Source organism: Carcharodon carcharias, chromosome 1 (assembly GCF_017639515.1).
Source record: "Carcharodon carcharias isolate sCarCar2 chromosome 1, sCarCar2.pri, whole genome shotgun sequence".
NCBI classification, from domain to species: Eukaryota; Metazoa; Chordata; class Chondrichthyes; order Lamniformes; family Lamnidae; genus Carcharodon; species Carcharodon carcharias.
Genome location: NC_054467.1, coordinates 42610407 through 42631980, shown reverse-complemented (window position 1 = coordinate 42631980; position 21574 = coordinate 42610407). Strand labels below are relative to the sequence as shown.

Sequence of the window (21574 nt, the reverse complement as noted above, 5' to 3'; positions counted from 1 at the left end):
CACAAAAACCCAGCAAGTTCCAACTGTGGCTAACATAAGAAGTAAAAGATTGCATTAGATCAAAGAAAGAGGATTATTAAGTGGCCAAAAAAGTAGCAAACCTGAGAATTGGGAGCTTTTTAGAATTTAGCAAAGGAGGACCAAGAAACTGACAAAGAAAGAGAAAATAGAATATGAGAAACTGGTGAAAAATATTAAAAACCGACTATATAAGCTCCTCTAGGTATGTAGAAAGGAAAAGATTAACAAAGACAAATTGGATCCATTACAGGCCAACGCAGGATGATTTGTAATGGGGAATAAGGAAATGGCAGAGAAGCTAAACAAATACTTTGCATCTATCTTCAAGGAGGAAGATATGGAAATCGTTCCAAAAATACTAGAGAACCAAGAGGCTAGTGAGCATGAGGAACTGAAAGAGATTAGTATTAGTAAAAAAGTAATACTGGAAAACTTAATGGGATCAAAAGTTGATAAATCCCCTGGACCTGGTGATCGACATCCCAGAGTATTGAAAGAGGTGGCTGTAGAGATAATGGATGTTTTGGTGATCATCTTCCAAAATTCTATAGATTCTGCAATATTCCTGCAGATTGAAGGTGGCAAATATAACTCCACTATTGAAGAAAGGAGGGAGGGAGAAAATGGTGAACTACTAACCTGTTAGCCTGACATCAATAACAGGGACAATGCTAGAATTTATTATAAAGGATGTGATAACTGAACACTTAGAAGATAATGGTAGGATTGGGCAGAGTCACCATGGATTTATGAAAGGGCAATCATGTTTGACAAACCTGTTGAAGTTTTTTTGAGGATGTAACTAGCAGAATAGATAAAGGGGAACCAGTGGATTTGGTGTATAAGGTCCCACACAAGAGGTTAGTAATCAAAAATAGAACACAAGATAGGGCGTAATATACTGGCATGGATTGAGAATTGGTTATTGGACAGAAAACAGAGAGTAGGAGTAAATGGGTCATTCTCAGGTTGGCAGGCTATGACAAGCAAGTTACCACAAGGATCAGCGCTTGGGCCCCAGCTATTCACAATCTATATCAATGATTTGGATATGGGGATCAATTGTAATGTTTCCAAATTTGCTGATGACACAGAACTAAGTGGGAATGTGAGTTGTGAAAAGGATGCTAAGAGGTTTCAAGGGGATTTAGGCTTAGTGAGTGGACAAGAACATAGCAGACTGATTATAATATGGAAAATTCAGAAGTTATCCATTTTGGTAGGTAGGAAAAATAAATGCAGAGTGTTTCTTAAATGGGGACAGATTGGGAAGTGTTGATGTCCAAAGGAACTTGGGTGTTGTTGTTCTTGAGTCACTGAAAGGTAGTATGCAGGAGCAGGCAAGCTATTAAGAAGGCAAATGATATGTTGGCCTTTATTGCAGGAGGATTTGAGTACAGGAGTAAAGAGATCTTGCTGCAGTTGTATAGGCCTTTGTGAGACTACACCTGGAGTATTGTGTAGAATTTTGGACCCCTTATCTAAGAAAGAATATACTTTCCATAGAGGGAGTACAGCAACTGTTCACCAGACTGATTCCTGTGTTGGCGGAATTATCCTATGAGGAGCGATCGAGGAGACTGGGCCTGTATTCTCTAGAGTTTAGAAGAATGAGATGTGATCTCATTCAAACCAACAAAGTTCTTACAGGGCTCAAGAGGGCATATGCAGGACGTTTCCCCTGTGTGGGGGGGTTGGGGGGGTGGTGGTGGGGGTGCTATAGAATCTGGGGACATAGCCTCAGAATAAAGGGTAGGCCAATTGGGGCTCAGATAAGGAAGGATTTCTTCACTCAAGAGGGTAGTGAATCTTTGGAATTCTCTACCCCTGAGGGCTGTGGAGGCTCAGTCATTGAGTCATTTTCAAGACAAAGATCGACAAATTTTTAACTACTAAAGGTACCAAGAGATGTGGAGATAATGCCATTTTCCCGCACTGAGATAGAAGATCAGCCATAATCTAGTTGAATGGTGGAGCAGGCTTGAGGGGCCGAATGGCCTACTGCTGCATCTATTTCCTATGTTCCTATGTTTTGGACGTAACACACTTTTAAAATGTCCTGATCTTTGCCCTAGGTTGGCCAATTTTGCCCACATAGCAGTGATGCTACTGGTGAAAATAACCCTATGTCTTTGTTTAGTGCCCCCATACTAAACATGTGTTATAATAATAGAAGTTTATTGTAAGATGAAAGTACAATTATTCCAATGTCAGTAACATTGTTTCCACTCTAAAGGTTTTCCTTAATGAATGAAAATGGATTTTGTGAAGCTTTTACTGCACACTGAATGACTTTTGTGAGGTTTACTATATGTTTTTATATCCAGTCCTTGCTGAACAATCATTTGTTGCAGCAACAGGAGAATCCATTTGTTTAATAACTCATAGTGTAATAAATTAATTGTGTTCCAAGATTGTACATTTTTATAATATATATCTGTAATATAGTAGAGATTTTGAATGCTGAGATAAAATAGTTAAACCAAACTGATTTAGTTTAAAGAACAATAACGTGTCATAATGAGGCTGTCAAAATTCCCTCCTTGTTTATTATAACACCAGGTTGGTAGTTGAAACATCTTAGTCTCAATATTACTTAGAATTTAAGTGATATTTCTTCAGAACTTTCCCCAATGGCATCTGTTTTAATTTCTAAATGAGGTTAAGTAAACACTGAGGGTTTTTTAAAATTTCTTTTATGTCACATTTAATCACATCTGTCTATCTTACTGTAAGTCTTATATTTGTTTGATTGAGTGTCATTGAATCTGTTTGGTCAATTAGATCACAGATCACTGTCCCCTCAACTAATTATGATATACTGAGCACAGCCCACGAGCAGGTCAGTTGTTCCTGCTAGCAGATTTACCCAAATTGCTCGCTGACCATTAGTGAGACTTCCAGTTTATGCTCCATACAACCCTGTTTCAAACAAGTATATCTCTAATCCATCATTTATAAATTGATTAAAAGTTCTGGGAGATCCACCTTTAGTTAAAGTAGATCAACCCAATGAGGCTCCTTCTTGACCAGAAGTCACTTTTGTTAAGTAGTTTGAGTTTACGACTTTTTATTAGAAATGTAAATAGTTGAAACAAACCCTCCTTTAATTTTAACAAAAATACCTGGAAGAACTCGGCAGGTCTGGCAGCATCTGCGGATAGGAGCGCAGTCAACATTTCGAGTCCGAATGACCCTTCAGCAGAACTAAGTAAAAATAGAAGAGAGGTGAAATATAAGCTGGTTTAAGGGCTGGGTGGGACAAGAAGAGCTGGATTAAGGGGTGGGTGGGACAAGACCTTTAACCTCCTTTAACCTTACTGAGTATTTTTATTTCTACTATTCAACAAAATCAATTGGAAACCGGAATGAGTAAAATAAAGCTAAATAGTTAGAGCTGGTATAAATGCATCGACATTTTCATTTTGAAGGAAAGTAAGTTTTTAACCAGTATATCTGCCAATTCTAAAAACTGTAAGCTTGTTGATCTGAACTGTATTTAGCCACACTCATTATTTTAATCGTCCTAAAGGTGCCAGCGATCATTCAACGTACATTGTACAAACACTGGACTTTCATTTGGGACATAATACAATGGTTACAAAGCCTGGTGGTGCTTTAGAAAGTCCAATGGCAACAATCACCAAAATAACGAGACGTCGTCATGAAAACCCACCACATGGTGTTGCAACTGTACAGGAGTGGTTCAACTACGTTACTGCCATGAGGAATGAAGGTAAGAAAGTTTAATAACTTATTTATTTTTCATTTTCGTTCGATTGATTTATTTTCGAATAAGAACTCCAAATAGCAGACCATCCCTTTAAAGAGTGTGTTTTACAACACTGCTTTATGCTATGCTACAGCAGCTTAATGCCAAACCAACTTAGTACAATTTTCTCATTGACTGCGCTTTGCTTCAATGCGTGATCATTTTGTATGCTGATTTGTCTACAAAGTGGGAGAAAGAGCAATTTTCTGACTTTAATTTCTAAAAGTGAGAACATTTTTAAGTCCAGTTTTAGCTATCCAGCCATATAAGATGGTTGTAATGCTCTGTATACATGTGAGCAATTATGGGCAACGTGAACTCTGGTACTATGGAAAGACTGTTGAAGAAATTAACCACACAATCTGACATATTGCAGGAAAGTGAAATGGTCCAACAGATCTTTTTGTATATACACCACTGTAAATGGGCTCTCAGTTTTGACATTGTAAAACATAACTTCAGGTTGTGGTTGAACCTAGAGGTCATTAGTCTTGTAAGATAATGCAGAGCGGCAATGCTTTTGTGCCACGCTCAACGTTTGGTTTAGGGAAGTCTTTCAGTCATCTCTAATGTATTCCAATTCAGCACTCTCAATGTGCCCTGTTGCCCTTCATGCACCTAGTGGACTTACACATCCTTAGTTATTAGATAATTCCACTAATGTGTAAAGATTTGTCCCAGGAAAAATGGAATTTATAACGCCCAAGGTCTTAAGCTACCTGACTATAACAGGTGAAGTCAAAGGGTTGCAATAAGAGAATAAAAATGATGATATGGTTTCCAGGAAACATCCTACATGGGCTCTTTACAACAGGAGTAGATTGGCTCTTACCTAAAAGATTCCAGGAAAACGTTCATATGTTGAGTCTGTGAACTATCTAGGTATTTTGGTACATTGTTGAGTTTGGTGACAGAAGTTGCATCTTTCTAAATCAATGCAAAGTAGCCTTTTGGGAGATTTTAACATTCTGACATGGTTTATAGAGAGAGCTGGAATGTCAGTCTTCCACATCAAACCAATGTCCTCCAAAAGTTCTTCTCCAACTTACTAAAGGCCTTTGTAAACCTCAGCCACTGGTTTCAGCCAGCGAAACAACAGTTATTGGCCCAAGCGAGAAGTCTTTTGAAAAGTGGCTTTTAAAAAAATAGTCCAGGGTAAACATGAGAATAGATAGGTGTTCTGTAATTTATGTTGGCTAACTGTGGGAAAATAGCCATGTTGATGCAGAGGTTTCCCTCAAGCTTAAATCAATGAAATGGAGTCTACTTTTGGGAAGATTGTATATGGTCTGTGAAAAGAGTATGTTTTAATGAGAGAAAATGCCATTTGCCATTCCTTGCCTTGTTCTCTCCGGGGTATAGTATGTCAAACCACAAGTACAGCATGGACTGCTAGGAGGCAGATTCGTATCTAAAATTGTACAGGAATCAGTTTCTACTGTGGCTTATTGAGGCCTGACTCTTCCTCACAGGGATGGAAAATTGATGGAAAGTAACCCTAATTTGGTCTTGCTCATTTCAAGAACCTGATAAGAAACCATCATTGGGGTGAGGGAGAGGAAGGGCCTAGGAATGCAATGTCTGACTCTGTCAATCAGGGATGGTGCATCTGTGAGAAAAATCAAAGATAGCAATCGAGAGAAAATTCCTGTTTTCAAAAATAACGCCATTTCAAAATTCTAATACTATAGTAAACTATCTAACCACACATTGTGAAATGTACTGCAATTCTGATTTGGGGTTTTAGTTTTAATACAATATGCAAATAAACATTGATTTTTGATCAATGTAACTGTGTCTTTGAATGCTCAAATAAAATTCAGATCACCAATTGCTTTACGTATTTCTTTGTTCCTGGACAATATGATTAACCTGGGAAAATTTCAAACAAAATGTAGATCAATTAAATTCAAATTCAGATTGCAGATATAGGTTCAAAACTCTGACAATTCAAAGTTTGAGTACAGATTCCTCAATTGGGAAGTTTATTTTACCATTAGCTTTAGATATTACCTTTTTCATACCCTATCTTGAAATACAAAAGGACGTAAGGGATTGTAGTTAAGATTCATAAACTACTTTGCAGGTCGTAGCTGATTAAAACTTACAGAAGCAGAATTGGAATAAGTTTAGAATGTGTAGAATGAATGCAGCTGAATTAGTCCCTTTTACCTCCCCTATTTTGTTTTAAGTATTTTGTGTAATTTATATAATCAAGTTTTCAGTATTACATAGTTACCATAAGGGTCAACTGTAGATTATTGTGATTTATATAAGTGCTGAAATAGTTGTATTTTGTAATGGTGTAAACGTGCCTATAATTCCAATATGTTTAAGGTTTACATTAAGTTGCAAGTAAAATTATCCATGGGTTAAATTTAATGCATTGATCTTACGGGACATTGTAAACATAAATATTGAGAAAAGTTCATGTTTCATCTATTTAATCAATTATTGCAATTTCATGAGATTGCCATTTTGTGCATAATTTCTCTTTAAAACCAAAGCAAATCTCAATAATTCTTGGTTTCAAAATAGGAGAAGCAAAGGTTTGTAAAAATGAGGTTTGTATTTTTTTTCAAATAGAGCTCAACCTCCTTCGAAATGTTGATGCTAACACCCAAGACAGTAAAGCAACCATTAAAAGTTCCAATCTGCTTAGTGGTTTCCGTGGAACTGCCAACTATAACCATGAGACAGAAACAATTTTTGCCTTGCCAAGGATGCAGCTGGACTTCAAATCAATACACATGCAGGAACCTCAAGAACCGTCACTGCAAGGTAAAGGTTTGAAAATGTTTGTAATCTTAAAAAGACCTTTACTGTTCAATAAGAACAAAAAATGCTGGAAATACTCAGCAGGTCAGATAGCATCTGTGGAGAGAAACAGAGTTAACATTTCAGGTCAAGATGTTCTTTTATTAGAATTGATTCATTAAGTCATCTTGACCTGAAACTTTGGGCGGATTCTTCCGTTTGCAGTGGGTGTCTCACTCACTGAAAAAGCAGCAGTTAAGTGTGCCTTCCTCCAGACTGAGGACCCCGGAAGACACTCAGCTGGCAGCTGTTATAATTGGCAGCACAGAGAGAAGGCCCATGGCTATTGCCGGAACAACACCCTCCAGAGTCCCAGGATCACGGAGTGACTCATGAAAAAGGTAAATGCGCGATTGGGGGAGGCGTCTTGCAGTGTGGGGTTGTGGGAAGAGTGGAGCCATGGGGGTCGGCAATAAGGGCAGAGGGGGTGGTGGCTGTCAGCAACCAACTCCCTGCCCCATGTCCATTTCTTGATCATGCACAGATTGGTGCAGATCAAGGGACCCCCAACCCCACCTTCCAGCTGACATGCAGCCCACACAGTTTTACCAGTTGTACAGGCAACATGTCAGCAAGCCCACGTGGAGTTGGGAAGATTGCAACAGAGGCAGTAAGAGGCCCTTAAGTTAATTGTTAATTGGCCACTTAAGGGACTCACGTGGAAGTGGGGCGGGAAGGTCAACCACTGGCCTTCCTGCCCAGATCTGCACTTCAGTGGAGGTGGGAAGGTATTAGTCCCAACGCCAACCCATCAAATTCTTAGGCCCGCTCACCTCCTGCAGAGGCAAAAGATTCCGGCTATTAACTGTGTTTTTCTCCACAGATACTGCCTGATCTGCTGAGTGTTTCCAGCATTTTTGTTTTTGTTTCAGATTCCCTGGCTGGAATTTTCCAGCCCCTCATGCTGGCGGGATCTTCCAGTCCCATCGATGTGAATTGAGATTTCAATGGCTCGCCAGCCCTGGCACAGGGGAGCTGGAAAATTCCAGCCCTTGAATTCGCAGTATTTTGCTTTTGCTTTACTGCTTAATCTGTTGAATTGTTACATTTATGAATATATTTTTTATGCTGGAATGGGAAAGGAGGGAAGTACTTTCTGTGTAGAATTCTTTACCTTTTTTGTGAAAGATACTTTTAATGTAGTTGCTCTTTCCCTGTGGAGAGTTGTCACGATAGAAACCATTACTGATCAGCTGTGGGCATTCCCTCAGTTTAGCAACCTTTTCTTTCCTGGTTGCTGATCAGGACACGTCCAACCGAGAAATTTTCAGTGCTGGCCAAGTCTGTGCAATCTATTGTAATACGTTACTAGAATTTACTCAGCTTGTAAATTATTGTTGAAGTAGATTCTTAAATACATCTGTTAAAGTTGCTAGAGTTCTGGATTCAACTTTTAGTCCTTAAACATGAATAAGTTAAAGTAAGTAAATAACAAATTAGAAAATTTTTTACATGCTTCCGGACAATTGTGTTGATTTTATTTTTTCTGCTGTCCAATAGATCCCAACAGTAAGCCAAAGGTAGAGTGTAGCGTTGTGACAGAATTCACGGACCATATTTGTGTGACCATGGATGCTGAACTGATTATGTTCTTGCATGACCTCGTATCTGCTTACCTCAAAGAAAAAGAGAAAGGTAAGTTACTTTTCTTGATAATTTAGTGTCTGATAATAACACCAATTGTCATGGATTTTTTTTTGTCTTCAAAATTGGTGCAATCTACTGCACTGCCTTGGCCATTCTGTGTCTACTCCCAGTTCTGACCTCAAAACTCTTTATAGCTTCCCCCTAATGTCTAAGTCTTTTTCATGAGATCATCCACTGTCTTCCTTGACCTCTGTGAAGTCAGATTCTAACCATGCAACTGCTCTTCTTGGTTAATGCTTGCTGACGTCAACAATTGCTCTTATTAATGCTCCCCCATTTTCAAAGCTGCTGTAACTGTTCTACTATTTAAAAATCTTCCCCTCAGTGACTCTTGTATTCTCTAACTTCATCTATAACCACCCCACCTCCCACCATAAGATTCTGGAATGTGCCATTGCCACCCAACTATATTGGCATTTGCAGTTTGAATCTTTTCAGTCTAGATTATGTCATATCCACAGCACTCTGACTGCCCCAGCCATCAGTGACTTTCTATGTCGGTGTTAGTCTGGTATGTTATCCTATCTTGAACTCTTTGCAATCTTTGACATGATTGATACACCACCCCCTCCACTTTCTGTGTTGCCAAAAAGACAATCAACAACAATATTCTAAGCATGTCCACAACGGCTTCTCTTCCTGTATCCACAACTGACTTACCAAAGGTATCTTCTTGACTCCTTTGTTTCCCTCATCTATACTTTGTCTCTTAGTGGTATTATCCATTTGTTTTGATATATCACTAACATACAAAGCTTTGATTCCATGACTCTTGTTATTAAACTGCCTTTGCAACATCAATTTGTAAATGAGCCAGAAGGCTTGCTGGTCAATATCAGACAGAAGACATCCTGTTTAGTTCACCACAAACTTCATGTCCTAGCTCCAATTTCACTCCCTCCCCTTGATGCCTGTGCAAATACAATGTAATGCTGCGCAACCTCAGTATTCTTCTCCTGTTTGAGTTGAACTTCAAAGTCCATACTCATTCAGTCATTCAAAACTGCCTGCTTCCACCTGCAAAAGATTATCTGCTATCATTGAATTGCCACTAAAGTTGTCTTGTGTCTTTGTTCCGTGTGTTTGCTGCTCTACCATCACTAGCAGAGCATTTGGCTATCTTTCCCCCCAAACCCAAATCCCCTCAACCACATTACTTTTTGCTACAGTTCTTCCCAACTTGAAAATCATTCTTTTCAATCGTGTTTTGACTTCATAATTTGTCCCTTCCTGGTCTTGCTTGAACCTGATAGTCTGAAGTGCCTTGGGATGCTTTGTTATTTTTACATGCTTAAGGCAAATTGTGTAATTGTCTATATTTTGCATTATATTGGTGTTCAGGGTGAGCTAGTGGAATGTTTTTAAATCTGGTACAATCAAATTCTTTAAGTTAGCAGATAAAAGTTGTAGTCAGGAAATGTAAGTGAAATATATTATAAGGCTGTTCTTTGGGTTCCACTGCAGATGAAGTAAAAAATGAGTTACATTGTCACATTTTGCTAGAGTACATTACCAGTGTAAGCACACTTCAAGGGCAGGATTTTCAGGGTGGTAGGCGGGCCTGGAAACGGCCCACTGCCCACGACTGGCCCCCAATCATGATTTCACACTGGCTAGCCAATTATTGGCCAACCAGCTTGAAAGGCTCAGTGCTGTCGGGGTGGGGGCGGGAGGAGGGCGAGCACTGAAGTCAGTGCAGTTGCGGGGGAGTGTGCTACAAAAGCTCCCTGAGGGCAGGGAGCCGAAGAATATAAAACCATCAAATAAAGATTTACAAATGCAGAAAAAAATGTCCGCATGTCGGACTCACTCACCTAAACATATGCATTATAAAAATTCTGCCCAAACATTTTTAATTTTTTTTTATTTGATTACGGAAACCTCATTCCGCCCTTGGATAATGTTTTCTGAAAAGGCTGCCTGGCCAATTAACCCGCCCGCCAACCATAATGTTGGACGGGCAGCGAAAAATTCCTGTTAATAAATACTTTAATGGCCTCAATAGGCCTTTTAATTGTGGATGGGCATGCTGCCAACTCACCTGCACGCCCGCCTACTGAAATATCGCACGACTGCGTGATGAGGTTGGGATGCTCACCTGATGTCATCATGCCCTATTTTACGTCCGATCGGGTTGGGCGTGCACCTGCCCGCAGGACGTAAAATCCTGCCCCAAAATTACATTGTCCATAGAATAAATCGGATTGTTTTACAGATCTGACTATGTAATACTACGACAGTGAGTTAATTATTTGTGGTGTAATCTTAATGCACAAGGTTGTTGGTACCACTGTGGAACTGCTAGGAAACAATATATTGAAACAGTTACAGTGGAACTTATATCCTACAGTGGTCTTGAGAATGGCAGGATAAATGGTCTTTCTGTAATTTCTTACATTTCTGATTTCAGCTAGGTTGATTTCAGAATTGTTGAAAAAAGGAGAATTGCTTTCTCTGAACCAGAGAAAATTAAATGAAATAAACAGAACATTGTTGAACAGCGATAATTGTAATTAAATCTGCTCAGCACATCAAGGGTGCATATGAGAGTTATGTTGGACGTGGTATTCGGTCAACTGGTAGATTCACTTTTCACTTAATGTCTCTCCTTTGGTCCTACTGGTTCAACTTAACATTAAGTAACATTTTTGATTTACTTTACCAATTTTATTCATTCGTGGGATGTGGGCATTGCTGGCTCGGCCAGCATTTAATTAATAAATATTCATTCTATGTTGAAGAGCTTCAGCCTCTCTAATCTTTTCCATCACTCTTTCCTTTTTAAATTAGGATCAATTTTGCTGTTCTTTCCTAAACACCAGAGCAAATCTGACTTTTTTGGACCATGGTGGCCAAATTTGTTCAAAGTACTTTAAGCATCGACTGAACAGTACATTGACAAAACTCAACATATCTATTATAGATGTATTCCACAATCCTGTACTTATTTGCTGACAGACTATTTACTTGGCATCTCAGGCAGAATTTTCTGAGACCATCTCAGAGACACAGCCATGAAACTTTAGACGCATCTGATGCTGTGTCCACCTTCAGAAGCTGGTGCACAGCATCACTGGTCGCAGATGCTGGTGTGTTGGGGGCCAGCCCCGCCTTAAAGGTGCTGGGAGCACACGCACACATACAGTATGAGAGAACTCTGTGGCGCCTGCCCTCTACATTCTGGCAGCAATGACCAGCACTGCCGAGTTGTAGGCATCAGTAATGTTTCCAGGGAATGGGAGGCTGGATCACCACTGTGGTCTGAAGGCTGCACAGAGCACAGGGAAGAGGCCCTGGACTGAGACACATGCCTTTTATCTTATGCAGAAAGGCTTCACATCTGAGTGACAAGAACACTGCTCATTGGAACAAGGAGCCACAGGCAGGGTGACATTCTTAGGAGTTTATTGACAATAGTGAACAGTATGTACAAATGATCAACAACCATGGCTAGGCTGTGCAACTACTTTTACCTAACGTTCCTAACCCTGCCTTAGTGCTCCCTGGACATCTACAGCAGAGGTGGAGGCAGCCTGCTGACTGTGACGCCCTGTCTGTGATGACCTTGGCGGGTGTCCTCTGGAGGGCCGAGTCTTGGAGGGCTGCAGCCTGCTTTCAGAGTCCTGCTGTGTGGCAGTGGCACCCTCCTCAGCCTGTGAAGCTGGATCTGCGGAGCCCACAGGAAGAGGGAAGTCAGATGGGCCGGTCACTCCAGAGTCACCTGGTGGATGGCCCCGGAGCATGCACCTCCTGATCCTCCTCCCTATGGGTGCCCAAGGGCCCCTGGCTGACTCCGTGAGTGGAAGGGGTAGCTGGAAAGAGATTGAGCTGCCCAGCACCCCTCTTGCATACACACTGTCGGAGGCCAATTATTGCCTTAGCAATGGAGTTAAACCCACAGAGCAGTGCAGGAATGACCTCCTGGACCAAGGTCTCCATGGTGGCTGCCATCCTGCCAGTGTTGACCTTGGTGCATTGCAAAGCCAGCGCTATCATCTCAGCCTGAAGATGGACGGAGTCCTCCATCATGCCTTGCAATTTGGGGAGTGCAGTGGACATCCCTTCCTGTTGTTCCCTAGCTTGCCTTTGCAGCTCCAGTAACTGTGACATGACCTAGTTCAGAGGCTCATCATCTGACTCGGACTCAGCAACGTTCTGGCCTCCAGAAGTCTTCCAAGTGCTGGGGACCTGGGAAGTCCCTGCCTCTGCCTGCTGTGGATCGGAAAGTGCGATGTGCTCACCAGATTGTGATCCCGAGGCTACTCTAAAGCTAGCTCCCACCGAGATGTGTGTCTCTGCACTGGTGGAGGATGTGGGTGAGCGCTGTGACAGGACCTCAGGGAGGGTGCCTTCAGATTCCTCTTCAGAGATTTCTTCGGAGCTTGATTGGAGGCCCTGGGTCATGGACTCTGTCGGCTGTTTGGCAGATGTGTCTGCGAAAACAAGGAGAGATAATAAGTGCATGGCAGTGGCCTGTGAAAGAGGACACATCACTCACAGCATGGTTGTTTGGTGGATGTTGCACTGTTGGATTCTCACTTGGTAGAGCAGCGTCGTCAGCCCAGGATCAGTCCCGGTCATCGCTGGCCAGCTGGATGGCTCTGTTTTCGAATTCCGTCAGAACTTTGATTTCTGGCATCCCTCCACTTACCTGCGACCTTTCCCTCCCATTGTGAGCCAGTTTGTCCTGCATGGATAGAGATGGGGAGAGTGTATCAGGATGCCTGCTGGGCCAAATGATAAATATGCCTGGCCTGCATGGATGGTGAGTGGTCCCATGGATGGGCTGAGGACAATGACAGTGTGTGTGAAAGAATGAATGGTGATATCCCTTGTACTGGCAATGAGAGAGGGCCTTGTGGATGTGTGATGGGTTTGTGAGTGCATGAGTTGAGAGTGATGAAAAGAGTGATTTACCCTGGCGATACAGAGGAGATCATTCATCCTTTTGTGGCACTGGTTGGCTGTCCTCCTCTGCAGGGCGTTCGAGCTGACTACCAATGCCACCGCCTCCCAAGCTGGGCTGGTGACATTGCCACGCATCCTGCACCAGAGCAGGGTTGGAGCACATCCCGGTGGGCCTCCACGGCATCTAGCAGTAGCTTGAGGGACCCGTTGTTGAAGCAGGGGGCTGCAGTCTTTTTGCTTTTGTTGGCGATGTCTTCCAAGCAGCAGTAATGAGCTGGTGGTGATGAGCACTTTGCTGGCGGCTGCCTTTTAAAGATGGCGGCTGGCGTGATGCAACAGCAGGGTGATGGCGAGCGGGCGAATGAGAGCCCGCTCGCTATGGAAACGACATGTTTTGCGGGAGTGAATATATAATGAGGCGGGCTCGGGAAGATACGGCGTGAAAACCTGCCATTTTCATCAGCAGTAGGACTCCATTTTATCCGCCCGCTACCGCACTTAGTGTAATTCTGGGAAAATTCCGCCCCTAGCCTTGGATGATCTATGACTTTCTCTATTTACACATTGGGAAACGCAAAGCTTTTGTTGTCAATTCCGATCACAAAGCTTATATTTAATTTCTGCATCCAATATAGGTTGACAATTTGAAAGCACCTCATCATGTCTTAAAACTATTACGTTTCATGAGGAATTAATTACTTTGAAGTACAGTGGTTGTTGATGTGTAGAGAAATCTAGCAGGTTTTATGTGCACATGATCCAACAATGACATCCAGTAAACCTGTTTTTGGTGATGATTAAGGAAATAATGTTGACCAAGGTATAGGGAGAACTTGCTGTTCTTTAAGCAGTGTTGTGCTGTGCTATCTTTCACGTTCATTTGAACCACTCAAATGGCCAGATGGCATGGCATATATCCAAAGGACAGAGCCTCCACCAATATCATACCCCCTCACTGGTATTCTGAAGCACCAGCCTCAATTTTGTGCTGAAGTCCTGGTAAGGAGATTGATCTCAAAAACTTTCAGACTTAGAGGTGAGATGAACTTAGCCAAGTTGATATTTACAGAATTTATGTAAATATCAATATGCGGGCTGTGTACTGAACCCAATGGTATGCCTCTCAGCACCTTCCCCCACCCTGTCCTGAGACTACATACTTTTTTTGAATACTCTGTTCCTTTTATTTAATATAATTCCTTATCCAGTGCCATGTTCCAGCTGAATCTCAATGGTTAAGTTTAACAGTTGTCACCTTGTGGTTCTTCAAGTATAGCACAAGGAGTTTCACTGTTTCTTACTTCTAATGTGGTAAGTCACTTAAAAGCTTTTGCAAGGACTGTCATCCCCTTCTAAATACATATACATTCCTATTAAACTATGCAGAGATCACTTTTAAAATATAGTAATTTCACTGAGATATCCAGTTGCCAACATGGCTATGCATATACAGTGCTGTGAATATCTAGTAGCATAATTCACATAGTTCATTTTACTTCTAGAATATAATTTCTAGTTCTAGGAATTAAAGTGTTAAATGTAAGATAAATAGAAACATCTGATTGAAAAACTGATAAACAACCCCTGAGGTAAATGCAAACCAAACAAGCTGAGGTTGAATACAGTTAAAATAACCTTTGCTTATTCATAAGCTCAGAGTTGATAATGAGAACACTTAAACAATGGATGACCCATTATTGAGCTTTGGGTAGAGCCGTAACATCTACAATTATTCCAATAAGAGATTTAATTGATTCATTGGGGGAAGAGTAAAAAGTAGAACTGGATTTATACTTTATACTTTAAGTCTGTACAAACCATGGTATTAAGTTAGCGGTGCTTGCTTTGAATTAATTTTTTACATATAATAAAGTTTGTTTTTAAAAACGTGAAAACGTGGCATATTTCTTTTAATCGCTAGGCATTCAAATTTCTTTTTTTAACATTAATGGTCTCTAATGGGATCATAATTACAGCTCTTAATGTTAGTTGAATAATTGCAGGGGGAAAGGTTTTTATATATATATTCCTGTCTATTCCTAGCAATTTTTCCTCCTCGCGTTCTTGCCATTCGACCAGGCCAAAAAAGTCCTATTATAACCCATGATGACGGCTCCACAACTAAAAGTAAGGAGGAGGTGATCTATACAACTGTGGACTGGAGAGAGTTTGTTTGTAATACCTGGCACCTGGAACCCACATTAAGGTTAGCATCCAGACAAAATGGTTGATTTGTCTCTATTTTACAACTGTATCTCTTGAGAACCTATACCCAAAAAAAATGTTCTGCATTATTCCGGTTTACATGTTATCCAAATTGCAGCTTCTTGGCATAAGGTTACTGTTTTTACTAATAATATTTAAATCTCTTAGTATAACATTGTTTTCTTTGTGCCTGTTAACCAAACTTAAGAATTCCTTCCATTAATCTTCCTGGTGGATCAGTCATGAAATGTACTGGCAGTCTGATATGAGATCTGTGCAGACCAGAAGGTTTTACCTCAGGTATATCCTGAATTGGGTTGAACTCAACTGGGCTGGCAGTAAGGGCAACCTTTCTGGGCTACAAAGAAATGGGTGGAGGAAGGAAATCAGCCATGATTCCAGCTGTTAATCAACTAGTATTCCTCCAGCAGCAGTAACCCTACCTCTTGACCTCACCCCAGCTTAAAGAGCTTGCTGATGCTCTGTGTTAGCTCCTATATGAAAAATGGACATGTGCAAAGTTACAAAAGGGCTGTCCCAAGAATGAGTCAGCATCTTCAAGATGGGAATGAAGAAAATTACGGAGGAGAAAGTTGTCTCCTTATTTGATACAAAATCAAAAATATCTGGAAAAACTCAGCAGGTCTGGCAGCATCTACGGAGAGGAGCACAGTTATCGTTTTGAGTCCAAATGACCTTTCAACAGAACTAAGTAAAAATAGAAGAGAGGTGAAATATAAGCTGGTTTAAGGGGGGATGGGACAAGAAGAGCTGGATAGAGGGCCAGTGATAGGTGGAGATAACCAAAAGATGTCACAGACAAAAGGACAAAGAGGTGTTGAAGGTGGTGATATTATCTAAAGGAATGTGCTAATTAAGGGTAGAAAGCAGGATGAGCAAGGTACAGATAGCCCTAGTGGGGGTGGAGTAGGGGGAAGGGATCGAAACAGGCTAAAAGGTAGAGATAAAACAATGGATGGAAATACACTTAAAAATAATGGAAGTAGGTGGGAAAAGAAAAATCTATATAAATTATTGGAAAAAACAAAAAGGAGGGGGAAAATCAGAAATGGGGTGAGGATGGAGGAGAGAGCTCATGATCTAAAATTGTTGAACTCAATATTCAGTCCAGAAGGCTGTAAAGTGCCTAGTCGGAAGATGAGGTGCTGTTCCTCCAGTTTGCGTTGAGCTTCACTGGAACAATGCAGCAAGCCAAGGATGGACATGTGGGCATGAGAGCAGGGTGGAGTGTTGAAATGGCAAGCGACAGAGAGGTCTGGGTAATGCTTGCGGACAGACCGAAGGTGTTCTGCAATGCGGTCATCCAGTCTGCATTGGGAGCAACGAATGCAGTAGACTAAGTTGAGGGAAGTGCAAGTGAAATGCTGCTTCACTTGAAAGGAGTGTTTGGACCCTTGGACAGTGAGGAGAGGGGATGTAAAGGGACAGGTGTTGCACTTTCTGCAGTTGCATGGGCAGGTGCCGTGGGAGGGGGTTGAGGTGTAGGGGGTGATGGAGGAGTGGACCAGGGTGTCCCAGAGGGAACAATCCTTGCGAATGCTGCCGGGGTCGTTGGGGGGGGGGGGGGGGGAGTGAAGGGAAGATGTGTTTGGTGGTGGCATTATGCTGGAGTTGGCGGAAATGGCGGAGGATGATCCTTTGAATGCGGAGGCTGGTGGGGTGATAAGTGAGGACAAGGGGGACCCTATCATGGTTCTGGGAGGGAGAGGAAGGTGTGAGGGCAGATGCACGGGAGATGGGCTGGACACGGTTGAGGGGGAGATGGGCTGGACACGGTTGAGGGCCCTGTCAACCACCGTGGACGGAAAACCTTGGTTACGGAAGAAGGAAGACATGTCAGAGGAACTGTTTTTGTAAGAGTCATCATCAGAACAGAGGCGAAGGAACTGAGAGAATGGGATGGAGTCCTTACTGGAAGTGGGGTGTGAGGAGCTGTACTCGAGAAAGCTGTGGGAGTCGGTAGTCTTGTAATGCATATTGGTGGACAGTCTATCACCAGAAATTGGGACAGAGAGGTCAAGGAAGGGAAGTGTCAGAGATGGACCATGTGAAAATGATGGAGGAGTGGAAATTGGAAGCAAAATTAATAAATTTTTCCAGGTCCAGACAAGAGCATGAAGCAGCATCGAAGTAATCATCGATGTACCGGAGAAAGAGTTGTGGGAGGGGGCCAGAGTAGGACTGGAACAAGGAATGTTCCACATACCCCATAAAGAGACAGGGGGCCATGCGGGTACCCATAGCCACACCTTTTATTTGGAGGAAGTGAAAGGAGTTTAAGGAGAAATTGTTCAGTGTGAGAACAAGTTCAGACAGACGGAGGAGAGTAGTGGTGGATGGGGATTGTTCGGGCCTCTGTTCGAGGAAGAAACGGAGAGCCATCAGACCATCCTGGTGGGGATGGAGGTGTAGAGGGATTGGACGTGCATGGTGAAGAGGAGGCGGTTGGGGCCAGGGAACTGGAAATTGGTGATATGATGTAGAGTGTCAGAGCAATCACGGATGTAGGTGGAAAGGGACTGAACAAGGGGAGAGAGAATGGAGTCAAAATAGCAAGAAATGAGTTCCGTGTGGCAGGAACAGGCTGACACGATCGGTCTCCCGGGACAGTCCTGTTTGTGGATTTTGAGTAGGAGGTAGAAGCGGGCCATCCAAGGTTGGGAGACTATCAAGTTGGAAGCTGTGGAAGAAAGATCTCCAGAGGAGATGAGGTCAGTGACAGTCCTGGAAACAATGGCTTGATGTTCAGTGGTGGGGTCACGGTCCAGGGAGAGGTAGGAGGAAGTGTCTGCGAGTTGACGCTCAGCCTCCGCGAGGTAGAGGTCAATGCGCCAGACAACAACAGCACCACCCTTGTCAGCGGGTTTGATGACAATGTCAGGATTGGACCTGAGAGAACGGAGTGCAGTAAGTTCAGAAAGAGAGAGATTAGAATGGGTGAGAGGAGCAGAGAAATTGAGACGACTAATGTCGCGCCGACAGTTCTCAATGAAAAGACCAAGAGAAGGTAAGAATCTAGAGGGAGGGGTCCAGGTGGAGGGAGAATATTGGAGGTGGGTAAAAGGATCCGTTGAACGGGGAGAGGACTCCTGCCCAAAGAAGTGAGCACAGAGACAAAGGCGGCGGTAGAAGAGTTCAGCATCATGACGAGCCCGAAATTCATTGAGATGAGGGCATAAGGATATGAAACTGAGTCCTTTGCTGAGCACTGAACGTTCAGCGTCGGAGAGGGGAAGGTTGGGGGTATGGTGAATACACGGCCGGGGCTGGGATTGGAAGATGGGGACAGAGGGACAGGCAGGCTCCTTATCTGATGCTTGCCTTCCAAAATACAATATTGGCTATCTAGAATCTCATATACAGTAACATTGTTGAATTTTCTCTTGAAGAGCAAGTGATTGGCTTTCATCATTATCTGTGTTCTTTTAGAACTACAATAATGGTTGCAGTTTATAAAATCTATTTTCCCAGCAATGGGTTAAAAGAATTACCCCAACTTCAGTGTAGGTGTCAATAAGTGAAAATCTCTCATTATCCTAGTTATTCATGAAGTATTTTCTATTGTTGTATTGAAGTTTGCTTATGTAACACCTTAACCAGTGCTGAAAATTTATGTTTGGGAAAATAGCCAAGTCTTTAAAGCTCGAATGATATGCAAGCAGTTCTGCTTACTTTATGGTTCCACCTACCACAAAAGTTTAGAAGTTTTGTACCAGCACAAAATATTTTTGATGTTCAAACTTTTCTTTGGTACATAGTAGCACCTATATGCTTTTCTCAACATTGAAGCTACTTCATGACCTGTAATTAAATGTATGAACTCGCATTAAAAAAAGTGATTATCAGCCACTATGGCAATGACATACTTTGGTTGAATTTTTTTCAGATTAATTTCTTGGACTGGAAGGAAGATTGACCCAGTGGGTGTGGACTATATTCTTCAAAAGCTGGGATTCCATCATGCCAGAATCACTATTCCAAAATGGGTACAGCGTGGTGTTATGGATCCACTAGATAAGGTTCTCTCAGTTCTCATTAAAAAACTTGGAGTAGCGCTTCAGGACGAAAAAGAAAAGAAAGGAAAAGACAAGGAGGAATATCAAAAATAAGTTTATTACAAGAGTAGTACAACCACTTTCATGTTTGCTGTTGCTGTAAATTTCATTTACAGGTTTTATAGTATTCCAAATATTAATTTGAGTAATGCTTCATCACAGTTCAGTTTCATACAACATTATTATTAGCAAAACCCAACTGGAAAATATGTCATAACTTAAAGCCTGCACGACTGCTTTGTTATGAACAAATGTGATTGTTATACTTTGGTGCATGGTACTATTCAAAATTAGTTAACAGAGTATTGCACAATTACTGTAATGTTTGTGTGCGTGTGTGTGTGTGTGTATATATATATATATAGAGAGAGAGAGAGAAAAATAGTGGTGTCAAAGTGCTGCTTAGCATTCCCATTTTTATTGTGATTATGTGCAATGCATTTAACGTATTATAATTACTAAAATGAATACTAACTGAATTGTCTTGCATTTCATTGTTCAGAATTAAATCCCTATTGTTATTCATTTGTTGTTGATAGTCTTTATGCTATGTGCATTGTATTGCTTTGAGAACAAATGTGCTGTGATTTTGGTTAAAACGCGACCATTTTTATTGTAAATGCAGAACTAAATGGTTATGAGTTCATCTGTGAATTTGTCACAAATAAAAATACTGTTGAATTTTAAACAAAGGGATGTTTAAATTTAAATAACCCCTCTTCTGATCTGCTGATCAGTAAAAGTATAGGTGTAGAATTTCTTGAAGGCAATTAACTTTAGAAAATTTCAATTTTATTTGCAGATTTAACAAATAACCTGTCTGGTAGAGCTCATAACTCTGATATTTTCCTGAGCAGAGATAGATTAAAATTGTTTTAATTCATTTTGTGTTGGAATAAAAAAATAGGTTGGCTGCTAACTCCATTAAGCTACATGAATTTGGAATTTTACCAGTTATGAAATGGTGTTATTTAAGTCCTGCAATTCATTCCCACCTTCTCCATTCTTGAGGAAGAGGTGAGCAAGGTCTTTTTTGGGTCAATGTACTTAATTCCCACCACTAGACATTGCATCTTGGAAATAATAGCCAAATCAGTCTTCTCTGAGAGGTTCTCGGTTCAGTAATAGCACTGTGCCTCTAAGTCAGAAGGTCATGGTTCAAGGCCAACTCCAGAATCTTGAAGACACAATTTACAATGCCACTTTGGTGCAATACCAAGGATGTGCTGCAGTGGCGGATGTGTCGTCTTTCTGATGAGACATTAAACTGAGGCCCCAAGACAAAAACAGAAACAGAAATACCTGTTCTGTTGAAGGGTCATGAGGACTCGAAACATCAACTGTGCTCTTCTCCACCAATGCTGCCAGCCTGCTGAGTTTTTCCAGGTATTTCTGTTTCTGTTTTTGTTTTGGATTTCCAGCATCTGCAGTTTTTTGTTTTTAAACTGAGGACCCATATGCCTACTCAGGAAGGTGTTTAAATATCCCATGTGCTATTTTGAAGAGGAGCAGGGAAGACATTTCCAGACAGTTTGCTCAATATTTATCCCTCAAACAATACCTAAAACAGATTACCTCATTTATTTAATTATTTACATGTTGTTTGTGGGACCTACCTTTGTGCATATTGGCTGCCTTGTTTCCTACCTTATAACTTTGACTACAGTTCAAAAGTACTTAATTGGCTATAAAGTGCTTTAGGACATCCTGCAAAAGCCTGCTTGCTTTCATAGACTGTAATAACAACTTGCTTTTTATACAGCACTTTTAAAACAGAAAAACATCCCAAAGACATTCACAAAGACATAATTAAACAAAGGAAGGAGATGAAGAGGTTTAGTGAGGGAATAACCTGTGATTCTTCTCTCCCACGTCTTGTTCTGTTGTATCTAATGGGCTTGTTTGGCCTAGATGCTGGTTGCATTGCCACTGCCTGCGAAGATTTTCTCAACCTGACGTCACTACCCTTTTCTTCTAGCATCTTTTGATCCTGGCTGCAGTAGAAATGGGCAACACAGCATTTCCAGCCTAATGCCAGCGAGTGGGGTAGAGTCAAGGGAAGGAGAGGACACGCCACCTTTTTATGGCAGTAGCTGCCTTTTTCAGTTAAGTTTTTAAAGGTCCAGTG

At 41.5% G+C, this 21574-nt stretch overlaps 1 protein-coding gene across 7 annotated transcripts in view; it reads left to right on the top strand.

Moving 5' to 3' along the window:
• Positions 1–20134, top strand: part of kiaa1109 (KIAA1109 ortholog) — a 527093-nt gene extending 506959 nt beyond the window's left edge. For all 7 annotated transcript variants that reach the window (XM_041196895.1, XM_041196846.1, XM_041196853.1 and 4 more), the window contains 5 exons: positions 3554–3757; positions 6380–6574; positions 8111–8245; positions 15209–15371; positions 19278–20134. In XM_041196895.1, the coding sequence (XP_041052829.1) occupies positions 3554–3757; positions 6380–6574; positions 8111–8245; positions 15209–15371; positions 19278–19500 (920 nt within the window). In that variant the 3' untranslated portion in view covers positions 19501–20134. The remainder of the gene's footprint in view (positions 1–3553; positions 3758–6379; positions 6575–8110; positions 8246–15208; positions 15372–19277) is intronic.
• The last annotated feature ends 1440 nt before the right edge of the window (positions 20135–21574 follow it).